General features: G+C 36.5%; 1 protein-coding gene across 2 annotated transcripts; it reads right to left on the bottom strand.

Moving 5' to 3' along the window:
* Positions 1-25: 25 nt before the first annotated feature.
* Positions 26-15,453, bottom strand: LOC143444309 (kelch-like protein 13). Of its 2 annotated transcripts, none has more exons than XM_076943503.1 (12): positions 15,298-15,453; positions 14,982-15,205; positions 10,882-11,054; positions 10,578-10,717; positions 9,204-9,350; positions 9,000-9,123; positions 8,677-8,812; positions 4,319-4,475; positions 4,043-4,235; positions 952-1,133; positions 689-827; positions 26-406 (listed from the first exon to the last, which is right to left on the bottom strand). In XM_076943503.1, exons 1-12 carry the CDS (start codon positions 15,369-15,371, stop codon positions 230-232), a joined length of 1,866 nt encoding a protein of 621 aa, XP_076799618.1. In that variant the 5' UTR covers positions 15,372-15,453; the 3' UTR covers positions 26-229. The 2 variants fall into 2 exon arrangements, with proteins under 2 accessions (XP_076799618.1, XP_076799625.1); XM_076943510.1 differs by having other exon boundaries at positions 14,982-15,202; positions 15,298-15,440.
* Positions 15,454-20,123: the final 4,670 nt, after the last annotated feature.

Raw genomic sequence — 20,123 nt, 5'->3', positions numbered from 1 at the left:
GTGTAAATAAATAAACAGATTCAAGTATTTTGCAACAAGTTTACTTGCGTAATTACATTTTGTAGTGTTAATGCAAAATATATCACCTCGAAATTAGTGTAATCACACTCATAAAAGTGCTGGTAAGGACTAAGCTACCCATTAAACATATAGTCTGTTTGCAACTGTTGGATCCGCGCCGTTTATAAAACAGTGAAGAAAATTGCAACATAAGACCACAATTGATTAATTAGCGTACTAAGTGGTGCGGGAGGGTAAGGGTGCACAGTCGTAAGCCGGCTAATCCACGAGGAAGATTGCCTACTCGTTCCCACTCATCCTTTTCAGGTTCATAGGTTTGAATAACTTTTATGCAACGTCTAGCAGACCAGCAATATCCTCCAACGATGTAAATTTTGTTTTCAAGCTGCGTAAATATAAAAACGTTTGCTAAAGCATACACATGGCCTAAAAAGAAAAACTAAAAGTAGGCTACAGTATTGTTCCATTTCTGCACGATTTTCACACGTGGATCTTTGATTGCTAATTAAAATCCAAAACAATTTATTGCGGTATTTATTCCGAATATTGAACTAATTATTGTCAGTAACTGTAATTGGTAACACTCTGGTAAACTGAAGTTTTCGTCTTAAATTTGATTAAAAGTAAATACTTCTACCATCACATTTTTTTTAATATTTGCTTTTACCACACAGGCCCCAGCTTCGCTTTGACCCATAGATATAGGGGTAACTGTTGTCCACTGATCAAAATCTGGACTATATACTTCCGTTTCCAGTACATCCACTCTCTTGTTAATTCCTGTGTTACCGCCAATGACATATATCCTGTAGAAAATGTTTATCGTGCGAATAGGGTGTCTGAAATGTGACGTAACTATAGCGCACAGGCAAAAGACAATATTGCAACAAATGAGTAAACTGAAATATAGAAATACAATGCAAAGTATACTTGTCTTTGATAGTTGCCTGACTGTGCCATCCTCTTGGAAATTGCAATGGCGACCTTCGCTCCCAAATGTCATGTTTAGGATTGTAGCAAAGCATTGCGTCGCTGAAATGCCCATCACTGAATCCTCCGCTTACATAGAGCTTATCGCGATGCACTGAGCCATTGTGGTCACAAAGTGCGTTCTGGATAATTCAATATGAAAAACATAACAAGAAATATTGGTAAGCTCGGTAACGGAGTGGTTCAAGAAACGGGCTCGCAACAAAGCAGCCTGTGTTCGTTACCAAGTGGCAGGACCGGATTTAAAGGGAACAGGGCCCCCATGACTTTGGGACCCCCCACCAAATTTTGGTCAGCTACATTGTGTCACAAATGAGCAAAAATAAACTGATAAGGTACCTGTACCGAATAAGGCCCGGTCCCTAATAAGGCCTATTGCTCATATTTCGCAAACCCGTGCAAATAAATGAAAGATTTTGTCCCTACATAAAAACTAATATAAATTCATGATGGTTTACCAGATTTCATCCTTGTCACGTGATCAACCGATTCGCTAGAGCACAACAAAAATTTGATATTTGCAGTTAAGGTGGTTTTGTTAATTTAGTAAAAAAAGTAAGTGAGAATTTGGCCGGTTAAATGAACTGTTGTCAGCCGGCTGAAGTTTTCATGTAACAACCAACTTAGTATTGAAAAGGATAATGCACTTTTTTTTGCTAAAATTTTTCTGATGATAAAAATGTGACATTTTTTTGGTGGATGCCACATGCGCCTAATAAGGCCCATACAAGATGCTTGGCTAATTGATGTCCAGACTTCAAAAGTGGTTCCAGTCATCAGTTGGCAAATTGTTGCAGTTACTTTGATGCGCCTAGTGGAATCTTTTTAATTGTTTGTACAACTTAAAATGTGAAATTTCTAATAATGTTATATGTTGTCTATTACTATGTTTTGAATCAAAATACTCACAAAATTGGTGGGCCTTATTAGGAGCCTATGCTCCTAATAAGGCCCATTTTTTGGAATTTTTAATTTCTTTATAAAATTTTTTTGGGGGGTTGTCAGGTATTGTGGTTTTAATATGTTGTAGTCATATACCCTCACTAATGGAATACGATTTTTCAGTCTATTCTCATTTATGGTTCTTGAGTTATTTTCAAAAAAGTGTTAGGTGGGCCTTATTCGGTACAGGTACCTTATTTAATGCAAAAATATTCATCAAATTTAAAGTTTTTCCTAAATATAACCTTCAAGTTTCTCAACATTAATTAAATTGAATTGCATGTTTATTTCGTTTTAATAGTTTCAAATTACACTGGAAAATGTTATTTAAAAAAATTAAAACTAATTGAAAGCCGGCTGCACACATCGATGACTCAAAAAGGACTTGCTAAGACGAATTTATTTACGGGAATGTAATTGGGACATAGCACCCCTATAACGAACTGAATTTTTGGGGAAAATAGGTGTTTCCAAGCTTTTTGTTTAATGCTTTTTTCCTTTGTAACTCCTCATTTGCTATAATATATTGCCATAATAACCGTTGCAATACTGTGTATTAAGTATGATCAGAGGCGTAGCTATGGCGATCAAGGGGAAAATCTTCCCCCAGGCGTAGCCATATGAATAGAAAGAAAGTTAGGCATAGAGCCACAGAAAATTAGCATAGTCAATAAACCCAGAAAACATACCTCGGACGGCAAACTCTACTGTAGCTTGCAACTTTTGGTTTTGCACTTCTCATTTATTCTGAAAAGTGGGGCGCAAAAACTGCTTCCGTCCCCGGGAGCAAAAAAACTAGCTACGCCTCTGAGTACGATACTATGAGGTGAAACCTTCAGACAGAATTGTTATAAAACAATGACCAAAACCAAAAACATGAAACCGTGAAAACCGTGAAACATGCCAGTTTTCTTGTAGTTTTGAGTATGGATCATGGAGAGAAAGTTTCTAAAGAGCCTACTTCCAACAATACAAAGTGAGTATTGCAGTTGCTGGTACGGAGTTAATAAGGTTGTCCGAAGTATATTTTGAAAGGATATGATACTGTATTACAAAAATTATTGTGAAGTGAGTACGGCTACGGTCCCTATCCAATAAAGCTTCGTTGAGAGTTATGCCCAGACTTTTTTGTTAAGATGTAAGTGGTCAATAAATAATTAAAATTTCGTTGATGTAACTAATCGTGGTGTAGCCCACTATTGAGTTGTATAAGTTTTTTCTAAATAAGTTGGGGACAAATCTATTTCAGCAGATTAGCGTATAATGCCGCTCAGAAAATTGTCAAAACCTTAAAACAAATTCAGAGAGTCTGTCATTGACCCTCCTAAATACTATTTTATGCACATCCTAGCCTATTCAGAGAGGGCATTGGGCCATACCTCCATACCCATACCTCCTCATGAAATTAACGTTTCAAACAATAGGCCTTTTGAAGTTTTCGGTCTTTTTCGTATATTAGATTTCCTTGTTTGCGATTACATATTAACAACAACCTACCCAGTAAAACGTATAAGACTAATAGGTGGGTCTACGGCGTTTTAAAATTGATCTGTGCGGCCTTACAAGTTTCAAAAGTGAACACTATAATTTGACTGCTGTTTTGTCCACATAGATACCAAAATACATTTCGTTTAAGACGTTTTAAACTGGTATTTGAGGCGCCGCAGATTTTGGGTCGGTAGACATGATCGGGAATAGTAAAACCAATTTTTAAAGCTTTTCGACCCCACTCAACACAAGATGGCTAGTCTAATTAGACCTAAAGAAAGGTGTTGAAATTCATAAAGTTAAACTTGGCATATATGCGGTTTAATTTTAATTTTATTAGTGAAAGAGCCCGCACCTACGCTGGGCCCCAGGGTACTCCACCATGCATTTTGGCGCTACTGTTGCAATGCCTTTGAGTAAAGCATTAGCGACGCTTGCTTCCGTTCAGAGGTATTGGCGAACAGTCCAGGCAACACAATGCCAAATAAAAAATGCGTGTGTCTGTCGGAATTTGCATACTCCACTACTGGTACGAATGCCATAATTTGGGAATCACTGTGTGAGTGCCTTGGATTGTGTTTGTTCGTCGTTATTTGCTTACTTGGGTTGACGCTACATATTTCCATCTATCTTCTTCAACGCAGTAGCATTCCACTGAGGAAAGCCGACCTACAGAGTTTACTCCTCCAACTGCATATAACCTATTATATGCGGGAATAGCGCTGACGTGAAAGCCAGCTCTGTGTTCGTTCATGCTTGCAATTTTCATCCAAGTGTTAAACCGAGGATCATACCTAAGCAAAGCAAAATTGCCGGTAAATTAAGTTATATAGACTACTTCGATAACCAATTTTCAATAAAATAAGTTTGTTTTTACCTTGTCACATTTGCCACCGAGGTTTTTCCCCTCTCTTCAAAGTGATTTTGTCCGCCCAAAACATATAAAAAGTTATTCAAAACAGCAACACAATGTGAATGCACTCCATTGTCCATGCTTGGTAGAAGTGTGTAAGCTGTCAATTCTCGATTAAACACTAGAAAGTAAAAAGAAAGGAACATTGAAACGTCTCTTTTGATGTAAACGTATTGTCTGAATTCGTATCGTTTATATATTTCGGCATAAGGCTTGGGGGCTTTAAACGTGATTGATGTAAATTACGCAATGGCTCAGCAATTATGGAAAGTTTACATGGCCAACAAACACAGAAAGCGTTTGGCTACATTACAAGAAGCATCTTATTATTGAAGGAAGGCAAATCCCATGTCAGTTTCACAGCAGTAAACTATGCTAATGAAGTTAAAAGCAATCAGAAGAAAAAGGAAATTAAAATGCCAAATTGCCTTAGTTTTCGGTCAGAAATGAAAATGACAGGGAACGTAGTTTATTGTCTTCTGGAAACCATTAATTTCTCTTTACCAAAACTTGCAGGCAATGTGGAGCGCCGAGAAAATTTGATCGATGTTACAGCAAAAAAACAGAGCAAATGTGCTTGAACTCTACGAAAAACTTGAGGAAAGTTCTGCAGTCGGCAGCGTGAAATTATTCGAAAGCGACAACATATATGTGGTGATCGGGTAGATTCCAATGCCATTAGAAAACAATGAGATCGTCTACTCTACATAATGCAAAACGATTACGACCAGATTTACCAAACCATCCATAGAAAAGACAAAAGAGGATTTCTTTCTAGTATGCGAATAACAACAATGAATAAAACCGATTTAGAGAAAAAACCCGATTCCGAGCTACATCTATCTGAATGGTTAGAAACTTTATGTTACTAAAGAGGGCAAGAACAAACTTGTAAATTTTGCTGAAAAACTGGTCATGCACAAGGTGATTGCCAAGAAAATAAGGATCACCTATCCCGAAATAAACTAAACCAACAATAGCCCTACAAAGACTATAGTTCAGAATCCAATACCCTTTTATCAAGACTTAGCAGCTAGCAGTTCCAAAACCCAGATGAAAGAAACGGACAAGGCAAGTGCCGCGCACTATGCCTTAAGTGCTCAAAATCGAGTGGAATAGCCCTTGCAAGTTGCGACATTGCCGATGAGAATGTGGCAAGCCATCGCTCGACGGAAAGTATCGGTGTACATACCGGTAATACCGCCCACTAACGCCACACTATATTAACGATTCCAATGCGTTTGTTTGTGATTTCTATGAATATCTTTTGCTTCAAAAACTTCTTCGCTTTGTGCTAGATGTAAACGTTTACTTTAAAAACTATAATATACTTTGCAATTAATCGGCTTCCAATGATATCACTAAAAATAGCCTCATTTAATGTTGCGGGGTTTTAAAAGGTCAAAATTATAACGTTGTGTTACTGCAAGAAACACATAGCTTTGCCAGTATCGCAAGATTGTGGCAAATGGAATATGGGACCAAATCTATTGTTCACATTGCAGAGTCGTAACAAATTAATCAAACTCGAGTCGCAAATCAAATCGAGTCGATTAATATTCAAAACCAAGCCAAACAGACAACAAAATACCATTTCTATCAGCTGCAAACTTTTAGGTTTATTGCAAAATTTGCTTTATTTGGCTGCACCGTACTTACTCGTAGACAAATAAAATCATTTTAAGTTACCCTTTTGTGTATGTCGACTAAACAATACAGACTGATTTTACTTCAATGCTAAAAAACAATCAAAAAGAATTGACTCGGGTCAAGTCGAGTCATTTTAAACGATGACTCGAGCCAAGTGAAGTCACTTTAGTACATCCTTAGAAAGGGGTTCGAGTCAATTCGAGTCTTTGAAAATAGTGACTCCAATCATTACGACTCTGTTGCATGGTCGTACCAACTCAAGAGGGATTTGTATAACTTTTTTGAAAAACGTATCCTACACGTGTGCCAAAATTACGTCGGACAACCTTGGAAGGTACCTAATTTCAAACATAGACCCAAGGGAAAAAGGTTGCTGGAAATTGAATAACTCGATTTTATAGAAGATAAATTATACTTAGAACATATTGAAAAAAATTAACCAAGTTTAAAAAAATTCATAGCAACTCGGATGAAGTAGACCCACATATTCTGTGCAATTGCGCATAGAAACAGAACTTAAGAATCTTAATAAAGTCGTGCTTAAAACTGACGTCGATAAAGATGTCATTGATACAACAAATCTCTCTTAAACAACAGCAGTTGGATTCATTGTTAGAGCGGCGCACTACAGTTAGTCGGGTCAATATATGAAATTTTTGGCTTGAACCCCAAAACATTTCCTACAAAAGGTTTTTCAACGGTTTTTTGTAGTATTTATCATCAAGAATAACATATTAAAAATCTAGGAGAAATAGAAATATTTTTGACATTTTTCATTAAAAAAACAAAAGTCTGTTGATGGCTGGTAACTACCGCCCAATCACTCTCTTAAACGTAGATTATAAGAATTATCCCGAAAACACTTTTCAATAGAATTAAAAGACAAGTTGACCACTTGGTCCACCATGATCACAAAAGTTTCATAAAAGGCCGCTTCATAGGTATGTCTGTTTGCTTTTTGATATTTTCGATTTAACGGATGAATATGGAATCCCTGGGACAATACTATCTCTAGATCAGGGGTACACAACCTGCGGTCTTCCAAGCTCCTGCGGCCGTAGTTGATAACTTGTGCATCCGGGTAGATGTATATTAAAATATGAGCAATGGCGGCCGTGCATTGATAAAAACTTTTTGGCTACTGTATGGGGATATTTGGCTTAATGCCGCGTTTTCATGTTACAGACCAAACAGACTTACGCAGTTCCGCTTCCAGCTGCTGGTCTCAAGCTAGGCTAGGCTTATAAATACTAGAAAAAACAGACTAACACAAAACATAACAATGTGGATGGGATGTCATAAGGAGTTACCGTATGAATAATCGGCTGACGTATTATCAAAGCAGTTGCTAGTGGAGTGTGAAGAATCAAAGTCTTTCTCAAGGTTATGCTCACGCTAACCTATGTTAGAGTAATTTAGATAAGCGGCTTACTGTAAGCCATTAAAATCTTGTTAACACTTTTTCATGTCTTTAAAACTGAAAAGAACAGTGGCAGAAGAGAAACGGGTGATTAATTCCAAATGGGAACTCGATTACTTCATGGTTGAGACAGCAACTCATACCATGATGTGTCTAAAATGTCGCCAAATTTTAAAGACTGTCAAAGGGGATAACGCAAAACAGCATTTTCATTGTCGTCATTGGAAGGCGAGTCTAGGAAGATCTACCAAAGTACTGCCATTGTATAATGCAATCAATCAAGCGTTGGTCCAGTTTGGAGTATTTCATGAGCATCTAAACATCGATGAATGTATGGTAGAAATTATGGAAAGCCGGTCAAAGATAACAAAGCATATATTCTACTTTGACAATTTTTCCAGCTACGATCTATTTTCAAATCTGGAACAACGCAATATACGGCCAGTTGGAGCAGTTCGTGAAAACAGAAATGCAGGTGCTTGTCAAGCGATGCTATCTTCATCCGATCTATCGAAGCAACTTTGTGGGAGTTTTGACTACGACTACGATGGCAAGGTTTTTGTGTGTAAGTGGAATGACAATTCCATCGTAAACATCGCTAGCAATTTTCTGTGGCGCTACTATATGAAGGCAAAGATCACTGCAAAGTCTCCTACTCTCAGGGAAGACGCCAAGTGTGCCAAGGGAACACTCAACTCAAATGTGCAAAGTGCTTTGAAGTTTACCACATATCTTCAAGTGTTTTTTGGTGTGTGTTCTATTGTCATTGCGTTGTTTGCTTTGTGTTACTGCTTTTAGTAACTGTACTGTATGTGCGCTACAAGTTTTTGTTGGTAAAAGTTGTCATAAAAAATTGCTTTATTATCAATCAAATAAAAATATTGAAAAAATGTCTTTTTGTGATGTCATGATGACGTCATAACATAGAATCCAAAAATGGGTGAGACGCAGGAAAGTATGCAGGTTTGCATGATAGATAAATAAGTTGACAAAACTTGAAAGAAATAAAATACAAACAAGCGAACAACTAGGGAAGTATACCAATATGGCAACTCGTGGGCAATGTTCCCAAAAGGGTCTATCGCTGTAACTCGCAAATTACAGAATTTGTCAACTTGAAACTTGAAGTTTCTCTTGATTAGGGCAAAAATGTTACAAATTCAAAAAATCCCAATAAAAATCAAACGGGGCTATGTAGTGCCCTTTAAAAGGTTAATACCAGCAACTGTTTCGCTTTTAACTTGTTATTTACCTTTTAACTGATTTGAAACTTCATCAGTATTATCTGCTCCCCCGAGAACTACCAGACGCTGATCGTTAGAACGTATCATTGTTCGATTCGAAGGAACAATCGGTTGTGAATGCGGAAGCATGTGGTAACTGCTTGCCTGGAACAAAGTAAAATAAGTCATCATAATGTAATGTTCTTGTAAGTCTACGTTTTCACAATGCTTTGGATCCTAGCTGTGGTAGGCTATTTAAAATCAATGATCAATGTTATATTTCTGATTGTCACTCTGTTAAATAAACTTTGACAAATTTCTAGTAAAAATACGTTATTACACCGAATGTTACCTCGAGTAGAAGATCATTACATTTGCTTCTCATGAAGTCGACTACATTAACATGGACCATAAGATCGCGAGGAGGCATAAGAGGAAATCTGATTTTTTCCATCAGTTTGCGAATGTACACCTGGCTAAGATGCGGAAAAACGATATGATCAACTTATATGAACTCTAGTGCCTTTGTTGTAGCGTCTATTTGGCATTTTCTCACCGGGAGTGGTCATACATAATCCATTTCAAAGTAGCAGCGAATACATCTAGTTCCGACATAACTTTGAGATCGTTGCTCTCCAATACGTGGCTCATATTTTCAAAGGTAAGCTTTTGGAGTTGATTAGATTTCATGAACTCAGGAAACCTATTTCATTGTATTCTTATACTTTAGTGTTTTTCTCTTTTCGAAATGGTTGGAAAAAACTGATTCAACAATGCTATATAACATTCTGTAATATACATAAACCTATTATGCAGTGTTTACCAACCTCTTTTGGTTTGCGGCAACCTTTTCAGTAAAAAATTCCGTACGTGGCACCCTAAAATGCTTACCACTTGTTGTTTTGGTAGTAATTATCGGCACAGGCCCATAGCTAATCTCTGCCACTCAACAAAATGTAGGATGAGTTGACATAGGCCAACTGAGCCTCGAAAATCCTCTTTTTATAGGCAAAAAGTTTGATAAGTTATTAGCAATGGCCAATTTTCATCATGATTGTATTACCACGTATTGACCTCAATATAACTGATGCTAAATAATATTAGATGGCCAATAACAAAAGCACGGGTGGCGTACTACAATAAACGGGCTTATTTATTCAATGGCCCTTTATGGAAACTTGGCTTTTTGCAGCCTACTATAGTCTAATTAAATGACTTCAGATTTATCAAGTTTTTGCAGGAGGGGTTCGAATTTTTCAAGGCAAGGCCCAGTACCTTTCTGGCTGTGAGTCTGCATCAGCATAGGCTATGGAAGTGGTTCTTAATCTGTGGTAAGTGTGTGCAGTTTCCGAGTTATCTGAGAAGTTTGGTGCCAGATAAATTGTCGGAGTGTACTGTATAATCGCAACTGTCGAAACTTACAAGATTTTACACCCCACAATGAACTTAAATATTACACGTGGCCATGCTACAATTAAACAGGTTTTGTTCTTTGTAAATTAACTTGTGTATTTTAGTATTCATAAATCCATTTGTGCAATTTAAGTACTGTACTTCTGGAATTAAGCAGTAGCAACGCAGTACCTACGCAGCAACAGCAAAACCCTTCTAGTTTCAGCGCGATGTAAGTGTTTCTCTTAAAAGTCAATATCCTAAAATGTCGTTATCTACTGTCGCTACAAGCCGCTTGTTTATAGTTAGATTACCACTCCAGATGAAATCGAATATTTATTATTCATGGCACACCTGATCCTTTCTCATTGTGAACCGCGGGATAGCGGGATATTGGAATCACTAACTCATTGCTATGAATACAAGTTTTAGCTTAATATTATGGTGGTTGTTTAAAAACAAGAAACGAAAATATTTATTATAACATTATTTATATAAGGCTTAATTAGTCTATATTTTGCAAGGTTTATTGTTTTACCGGTCAAGTAAATAGTTGTAAGCTTTTTCTTCCAGTTGAGTCATGTTAAAAACTTCAGCAATGTGTATTATATCCACGCATGTGTTTACATCAACAGCAGAAACGAGGAATTCCATACAAAAATCTAAGACTTGCTTTATCTGACAGCCAAAATTAATTAAAATTAGACAGTCAGGCATGGACGATCAAAAAATTTAAATTTTCACTTTTTGTTGTAGATATATCTCGTTTTTGTATAGACACAATTGAAAGGTTGCATTTGCAGCAACCAGTATATTTAACTAAAATTAACGTTTCACTCTACCTGCATATGCCTTGCCACAGCCAAAATATTCTGTACAGATTGCATACTTATCGGCAGCTTCCCGGTATACATAAATTCCACAATATGCTTTAAGCCTTCACTGCTAATGCCTCTCAATTCAATTGATTCCGAAAACCAGGTATATTTGGCTCCTTCGTTGCGACTGATTTGTTCTGCAAATAAGGTTTTATTGATAAAAGCGATCAACATTAAGAATAATAGCAAAAACATTTTAATTTGAACTACGATTTTGCTTTTGTTGTTTCAATAATGTTTGTTTCATTATGTGCTTTTCAATAAGCAAAACTCCATGTTTTGGGAAACACCAACTCACGGCAAACTAACAAACTGTCATTGTGTCAATGTTGACTAAAGCCACAGCTGGCAATTTTTATTGGTTTCAAACAAAGAGCTAAAAAGCAACAGATGACTTGTATCCAACTTCATTTGACTTTTAAAAACTGCGTTTACTTTGTCAAGGCTTACAGTATGTTAATATGCCTTATGTAGGCCTACTTAGCACAAGACCACATCATGGCGGTATTATTTGCACTCAATCTTTTACTTACTAACGAAAAAGTTGCGATGTGCTACATGAGGACCGCAAAAGGCTTGTATATGTGTACGTACTAACGAATGCTTGCATTTATAAATGATGACATGCATGGACCGGATATAAAGGAGGGACCAAGCCCCCACCAATTTTTTATGGCAAACTAGTTTGTGCCATAAATGAGCAATTATACACTGTTGTATAAAGGGAAAATATATATCAAAGTTAATGTTTTGCTTTAATTTAATCTTATGTTTTCCAATTAGGCTTATTTAATTTGCATTGCGTTTTTGTTTGGTTTTAAAATGCCTTGAACATTGTTATTTTGTAAAGTAAAACTAAGGTTAATCGAAAATTACATGCACACGTCGATGACTCAAGAAAAACTTGTTAACACCTGCGTATTTGAGAAAGCCCATGCCCCCTCTCCCCTAACCCAATTTTGGGAGGCTGTATGGGAGTTTTTAGGTCTTTATTGCTTTTCATTTATTACATTTTCTCGTCTGTGACCGGCGGTCTCACTATCAACTACTATAACCTTTGCAATATTGAGCACAGTACTATGAAAGCTGCATCCATAGAAAACAAAAATTTCGCCTTCCACGCATTTTGAGCCGGCTAAGCGGAGGTGCTGGGTGTTTCAGAGCCGACTTTAAAAAACTTTGCTCTGCTCTTCAATGTAATTCAACAGCATATGCTTGGTAGTAGGCAAATACCCTCTTTATTAGGCAAGAGTGGTACTGTAGGATCGGTTTATAGGCCTACTGCACGTAAAAGTTTTGAGTTGATGTAGTCCCAAGATTAGGTGCTAGGTCTTTGAGCGAGCTGCGCTTATGTACCCCATTAGTCCTGCTAGAGTGCTGGTTACTGATATTTTGTTATTTTAAATCGACGTTGTTATTTAAGATTTTGCACAAATCTTTACTGTAATGTAACAACAGCTGGCTATAGACTAGTTATACACTATTTTATTAGAGTTTATAATGCTAAACTTGGAAAATATGAGCTGTATCAATAAAAACGGCCACAAATAGTATTTTAGAATCAGATCATCAGAATGCCAGGCTTGTCCATGGGAATGGGATTCCCACGGGAATCCCATGGGAAATGTCCCATGGGATGGGATGGGATGGGACAGCACGAATTGCAATTCCCATGGCATTGAAAATTTGCTAAATGAGCACAGTGACTCGGAATATGAGTACCAATGATAATAAATTGTCATAGATAGACAACTTTTCTGAACTTTAAAGTTAACAAAGTCAATAAATCTTGTCGTTTTGTATCTCTCTTTGTACATGTAGTCAATTCTAATAGACATTAGACTTAAATTTCCATAAATTTAATAACATTTATTGAATTGTATTTTGATGGGATGGCATGGGATGGGATGGGATGGGACAGGCATGAATTGCTATGGGATGGGATGGAATGGGACAGAAAAAAATGTCCCATGGACAAGCCTGCGAGAATGCGTATTCAAAGATCTTACTGGTGGTCAGACTACCAACTTTTTCTCAAAGTTGCTAATGCGGTCGAGACCAGTCTAGAAGTAGAACTATGCCAATAGATACCGCTATTTAATTCTACTAAACAGCCGTTTGTTTACGGTACAATAAAATTTTGTCTTATCATTTGCCGTATTTTATAGCGAATCAAATACTACTATTGGCTGTTAAAAGCGGCGAGTAACATTCTATAACAAAACCTTTCAAAAAGCTTACAGTATTTGGAATCTCATTAAGTATTCTATAGTGGAAAGTGTGGCACCTGCATGCTATAGATTCCTTAATGTGCACGTCAATTTTTTATAATTTTTACGTGGATTTATAATAAACAAGATTAATTAGGCTGTTAGATCAAACTGTCAACTTGTCGATTGTTGGTCAGAAGCCTGCAGAGCCGTATAGCTTGGAGGGGCAATTGAGAGCAGAGACAAGACAAGCAAATGACGTATTTCTTTAACTCACCAACAACGTAACAAATTATATGTATGGTTCGTTTGCTTGTCATTACATAATTGTTAAAAACATTTGCAACCATTCCACTGTCTGTATGATCGATCGATCAAACTCATGTAGGACTAAATGTTTTGGGAGGAATAAAGTGTTTTTTGTGATAATTTCAGTTGAAAATCAGTAGATTCGCATTTGACATTTGTAGAAATATCAAAATCTATTGTATTAGTATAAACACAAATCCAAATCTTTGACTTGACACAAGGTTTTATTAAATGCTAAAATATTGCGGTTAACTACCTCTTCTGAAACGGTAATACTGATTCTCATCATGTTGTTGAGCACGTGAATTTGAACAATTAGCCTACCCGCTATTTGTTTAGTAACAGGAACTTATTGACGCAATTTTTTGTTAAGTGAACTATATGGCACATGTCATTCAAATGGCGTATTAGACCGTTAACGGCTACAGGTCCAGAATGAAAGTAGAAGTTGAACCGCGAAACTTAAATTGTCTGTAAAGAATCTCTTTTTTCCAGAACGTTGTTCTTTTGATGCGGAAAAGTATGGCTTGAATCGCATTAGTGTTAAAAATTAAGCATGATTGGGAAAATTGCAATTAATGGGTTTCTTTAGAACGAAATAACGCTGGTTATGATGATATAACTTCACCGATCCATGGTGGCTTGTGAATGATTTTACGCTAGTCGACGTACTTTGAATGTATGCAGCACATAGTTATAAATATAAACGCAAATAATAATAATAATATGTTTATATTATATCTATGATGCAGCACCTAAATGTGTGGGTGAAATGGAAATGGAGACTTAATGACGTAATAATGTCAGGAGAATGGATAAATACAAGAAAATGCCAGACGTTAGTTTTCTTGTAATAAACAGACTCAAATGAACTCTATTTAAGACCAGAATTTAGTCATTTCTGTTGTTATAACTATGTGTTATTCAACTCACGGGGTCCCCCAAATGCTGCCCATTTAGCCAACCCCATAATCCACCACTACTCCGGACGCTGGCTACACCTTTGCTTTGTTGTGCAGTAATTTGCAAGCAATATCACTGTTGCATACGTTCTAAGCCTTGTTCTAAATAACTTTTTTGCGGCTAGCTAAACGGCTGTCAGGATTCAGCAAAAGTCGTTTTTTAATTTAAATAGTGTATTTTTCGGCGTTTTCTCTTTATCCTTGTTTTTCTTGTAGACTTCTTTTATCGTTTATAAACATATGTTTCTAAAACTATAACGGCAATAGGACACGGAGAGGCCACTTTGATTTCAACACTAAACGGGCAAAATCCATGTTATATGTCATTCAGACTTGCAATTCAATAAAAGCAATTACTTTATAGTACCGCCATTGCATGTAACGTAAAAAGAAGCAGGCAAGAAAAACAAGAACGATAAAACAAAGCAAAGCCGCTTCATTTGAATCAAAAAGACTAGAGCCGGAGTTCGTAATTGTCTGCTAGTGAAAGTTGACGCTCTGATAAACCAACTTTACGCCGATATGTAGTATTTATACGTTATGCGCTCTACAGTACATTAATGAATTAAAACCCATTTCTTACCAGTGTGGTTGTCTTTAGTAAACATTTCCTTGAAATATGGACTGCAAGCAGCTAACAATGCTCGATGAACGGGAAAACGAGAACTTCCTGAAATCAAGGTGACATCGCAAAGGAGAACCTGGGATCTAAGGGCATTAAACCCTTCAAGTAGTTGTAGATTATATGCATTCGACATAAAGACTGTCTCGTGGTTTCCACTTTTTGATTGGTTGTGGAAAAAACTGCTGAGAATGAAATTAATGGCAAAATAAATTTCTAAAAGCGAAACACGTGATTCAGCATTGTACAAAATGGAACTGTGCAAGTACAGCAATACCTTTCTGAATTGGTTGGAAAGCTTGCTAAAGAGGAGGTATCAGTTGTAGATTTCATCATCATTTTCGCAGACATGTTTTTGCGATAGTTTAAAAAACGGACGTGTAAATAAATCTAAAACAATATATTTTAGCATAGCTTGTTTCCGTTAAAATGCATTTGTTTATTTAGTGCTTATTTCTAACTTGAATGAACAACTCAACTGTATTGCAATGTTTTCAATACAACAACTCTTCCTTCAGTGTTCTAGAACTAAACTGATTTGTTTAAAATACTGAGAACAAACTCTCAGCAGTTCAAAAAATCATACGAAGTCTGTCATTATCAGCACCCTTTGGCAGGAGTCTATTATACAGCTATACCGGTTTTCCTTGTTATTCACTTTTGTTGCTGAAACACGTAGTCGTCATTTCGTGTTGTTGCCCACGGCAATTTAAACAACGCATATCTGTAGGTCGCAGTGTAGGTTACGCTTGTCGTTAACTACAAAACGAAAAATAAATGTATTCAAAATTGTTCACTGGATGTAATAACTGTAAGCAGTAATAATTGGGGCTTTTAATAAGCACACATCACTGTTTACAAAAAGCATTGCTAATTTTCCGAACTGATTTAAAAATAAGAGTCAGAAAAATACGCTTTGTTTTGAAAATAGTAACATTAGTCTTGTGGCGAACAACAGTACAGGTGAAAACGTTACGAGGCAGCATCTGAATATGCTTGATACATTACGAGGCATCATCTGGATACATCATATCTTGTGCTCTTTATCATACATAAACATCAGTGCAATTGTACAGTGATTTAATGGCTACTATAGTAAGCTGCCATCCATATTGTGCTCCCGTAATACTTTTCCGAGATTTTCTCGACAAACTCGACCATTCACTTCTTCGATGTTAACGAAATAGACGTATCGACATCTTCTACATATTTCCACTACTTTTGAAAATTTGCTTGAGAGAAAAAATTTCGCTCGTTATGCTCCGACCAGTGGGGTAACTAAACTATGGTTATCTTAGGCAGATGCCTGTAAAGCAGTGATTCTCAACCTTTTTAGTACCAGAGCCAAATTTCAAACCTAAGGTTTGCAAGGAGGCGCATGATAAACAACAGTCTACAACAACAACAACAACAACTCACAAGAACACAAAAAATATGCAAATTTGTTTAATGTGAAATTTGACACTGTTTTGCTTGTTAGTAGGCCTAATTCTAACTTCCGTTTCCTTGATTCTCCTTTGTAGACATCATACTTTGCAGAATGAATTTTGTAGTGCCTCTCAACGTTAAAAGCTTTTACACTACTAATCACCACAGGACACAAAAGGCTATGAGCTTTGTTATCTATTTCAATTTGAAAATATTTCTCTTCCCCATCCCTTTTGAAAGTCCGATTTTCTTGCTGAAGAGTGCGAGTGCTTTGTTGGTAGGCTGCTTTGACATTACGCTAGGGCCGCGCTAGGCTAACTAATTAACCCTGCTGAAATAGCTATTTCTTTATTGCCATAGCTTAACGATCAAGACTAAATATATAATGTCGTCACAAACCACGAAAGATTTTACACAGCAGGACGGAAGTAACCTGGTAACATTAGTAATTCGTACATGGGATCCTTGCTGAGACAATTCACTAATTCTTGATTTCTTTTACTTCCTTTGTTGCAATTCTGGTACAACTAATTTTTTTTTCACTAAGTTAGTGAGAGCTGTAAAATGTACAGCTGAGAATCACTGCTGCAAAGTATCAATAGACCCATGACAAATAACACATTACGGGCCCCTATAGTTGCGTTAACAGTTAATACTTATACAAAAGAACAATGATTGCCCCTTTTTCCACTTCAAAAATAAAAAAGGAACCATACTGATTTGTGAGCATCAGTAATGCCGCGTTGAATGCGATAGCGTTATAAAAAGTTTATAAACGAGCACCAGAGCTATTTTATAAAACGACATAGAAATCTAATTCAGGATGCTATTTGATGACGTCATAATAGATTGTTTACAGAATGTCATAATTACAACATAAAACATCATAATGACAATATTTCTGAAAATTTGGAGAAGCAAATTTAACTAGGAGAGTGCGGTATTTCAAGCAGAGTGGAAGCGGGCCTAACCCTAACGTGTAGTCGCGAGCTCGAAAATACAAGCCCGAATCCCCATGAATCTCTTGAAGCCCGTCAACTTCGGCTTGAAAAGTAGAATGCGTGTCAAAGATGTTGCTTGTACTAGCAAAAAACTAAGCACGGCTAAATAATTTGCATTTGATCGTTAATGATAAAGAAATTTCCTATCCTTTTAAAAATTAAAATTTCCTGTTTGAAAGTAATATTAAGCTTATAGGTTATAATAGTAGGACTGTACAGAAAAAGAATTGGTAAAATGTTGGATTTTGATGGTAATAATAAAAATATGGGAAATGTAATTCAGTATCGGCTTATTGCGTCGGGTAAATATTAAACAAATTTTTTAAAACTTGCTGCAAATAAAGCAAAAATTTTCACATTAATGTTTAATAGGTCTACGTGTTGCTCCATTTTGGTTTAGCATGGTTGTCCACGATGGCACTCTTCGTATTCTAAAACAGCGGTCCGTGGACGGTTTTCATTAGGGATGGGCCGATACGAACCTAAACCCGAATAGATGCGCTGAATATCGCCTTTATGGAAGATTCGGGCGAACACGAATACCAAGAATGGCGAACCCGAATGCAATATTACTTATAAATTTACTGACTTTCGTAAAAAATGATGATCTAGTTTCCCGACAAAGCTAAACTAGAGACAGCAGTACTTACAATGAAGGTCGTTTTCCTAATGATTTTGCTTTTTCAATAGTTTTTTAAACACTATTTTTCGAAAGAAAGCGATTTGTTTATCGATTACGTTTATTTTAGAAGCAAGACTTGACAACTAGGGTTAGTTCGGATATCAATAATTTTTACTATCCGGATAACGGATATATCCGTATATTTGGAATTTATCTTGTGACGATTACGTCACGACTCACGAGTTGTTTTGAGATGTTTGGAATTTAATTTGGGATCTTGGAATTCAGTGTTTACCAGATTTGAGTTTTCCTTAATGACGTCAGATAATTTCCTCGTTTGAACTGGTGTGTCACATATAAATACTGATGTAATGTTTTCAATCTTTCCTTTTCGTGTGATCGATTTCACTGGTTACTACAGCGCTATGTAACATTCAGTAAGCTTTGCCCGAAGGTGAAAACCTTTGTGTTATAATAAATAAAATGGGAACTTTATAATTTAGTAATTTGTATAGACAGAATCAAGCAACTAACAGCATAGTCACGCAAATTTGAGAAATGAGAACTCATTCATCGAAGCAGAAGTAAAACAAGTCACCAACCATCAATCGTCCTCGCTCATATTCAAACAATTACCGCCAGCAAATGCGGTCTTTATGACAGATATGTTCATTGTGTAATATCTCACACGAGTAGTGCACAAGCGAATTATTAAATGTCAAAATCTAACCGGTTAACCGGATAATAACTGCTAAGTGAGACCTTTACAAGAAATCGTGTTTTCACAGGTTTCACATTTTGCCCTCTCACCATTTCTTGATCGTAGAAAGTAGCCCCAAACTGGATTATCACTTTTGAAACGTTTAAATTCCATCTCTTAAATTTAGTCACTTCAAGCTAGGTTGTAGCCAAAGCTTTTCAACTGACATTTCACAGACTTTACCTTGCCATGAGAATGCAATCTTCTATTAAAAGAATCATTCATTATGCTTTCTTTATGACGTGATAGTAAATTTCACTCGTGCATTTTACGAGTACCGTAGTTGAAAGTACAAGACAATAGAAGTGTGAACAAAGGTTTAATTGCGCTGAGCGGGAGTCAGCCTCTACGTAACAAAGAATGTTCAAACTTACTAAAAAGTGTAAAACGCATTCGCAACGATACTCTTTTAGCCGGTTAACCGGCAGAATTATATCCGGATATCAGATGGAAAAAAACCTGCGGTTAATCGGTTAACCGTTATCTGGATAATCCAACCCTATTGACAACTTTCGGAGGAAATTTTATTGTTTGGTTCTAATACGAATAGATTCGGGATTCGTTCGTGTCAACCTTCATGATATTCGGGTTCGCACGAACCCGAATAATCTTCCTCACGGCACATCCCTAGTTTTCATGCAGGGCGCAAAGGTTTCACACATAAAACATGATACTTTTATCAGATAGATGAAAAATAGAACACGAAATCACCAGAAAAAGATAAATCATAGACATGTTTAAAATATTGTAGAATCACCTAAATAAATGCACTATTTCAAAAAACTTTCAATTCAATTTTACAGTCCAAGCTTATTTTGGAGGCACCCATTTTTGTTTTTCGCAATTCCTTGTTTGCGACTACTTAACACCTATTTCAACTCTGTTAAGTTAACCCTATCCTAACCAGGCTCGCGAGATTACTAAAAAACTAGGTATGGCCGACCCCGCACACACATTTTCAATCGTTAATTACTAGAAAACTATACGTCGTAAACTGATCGGATTTTTACAGGTTTGTAGAAAAACATCTGGCTTCCTGTATACATCATAAATGTAAAATTAAAGAAAGTGAATTTAGTGTAAATTAAGTATTTCTAAAAGTGACACATTTCTAGAAATTCTTCTTGTTACGCCGCGACCCCGCTGTGCGGAAAACCAGCTGACTGCGAGAAGAGAACGAAAGAGAATAGTTAATCGAGGTATTGGTGCGTAAATGAGTAATACGCTTCAATGCCGAGAGCAGAGCAAAGCAGAGGAAAATTATGAAAATATCGCAATATCTTAAAAATTAC

This window comes from Clavelina lepadiformis, chromosome 1, assembly GCF_947623445.1.
Source record: "Clavelina lepadiformis chromosome 1, kaClaLepa1.1, whole genome shotgun sequence".
In the NCBI taxonomy this organism is placed as follows: domain Eukaryota; kingdom Metazoa; phylum Chordata; class Ascidiacea; order Aplousobranchia; family Clavelinidae; genus Clavelina; species Clavelina lepadiformis.
The sequence above is the reverse complement of the archived record's forward strand: the minus strand, read 5'-3'. Positions and strand labels throughout refer to the sequence as shown.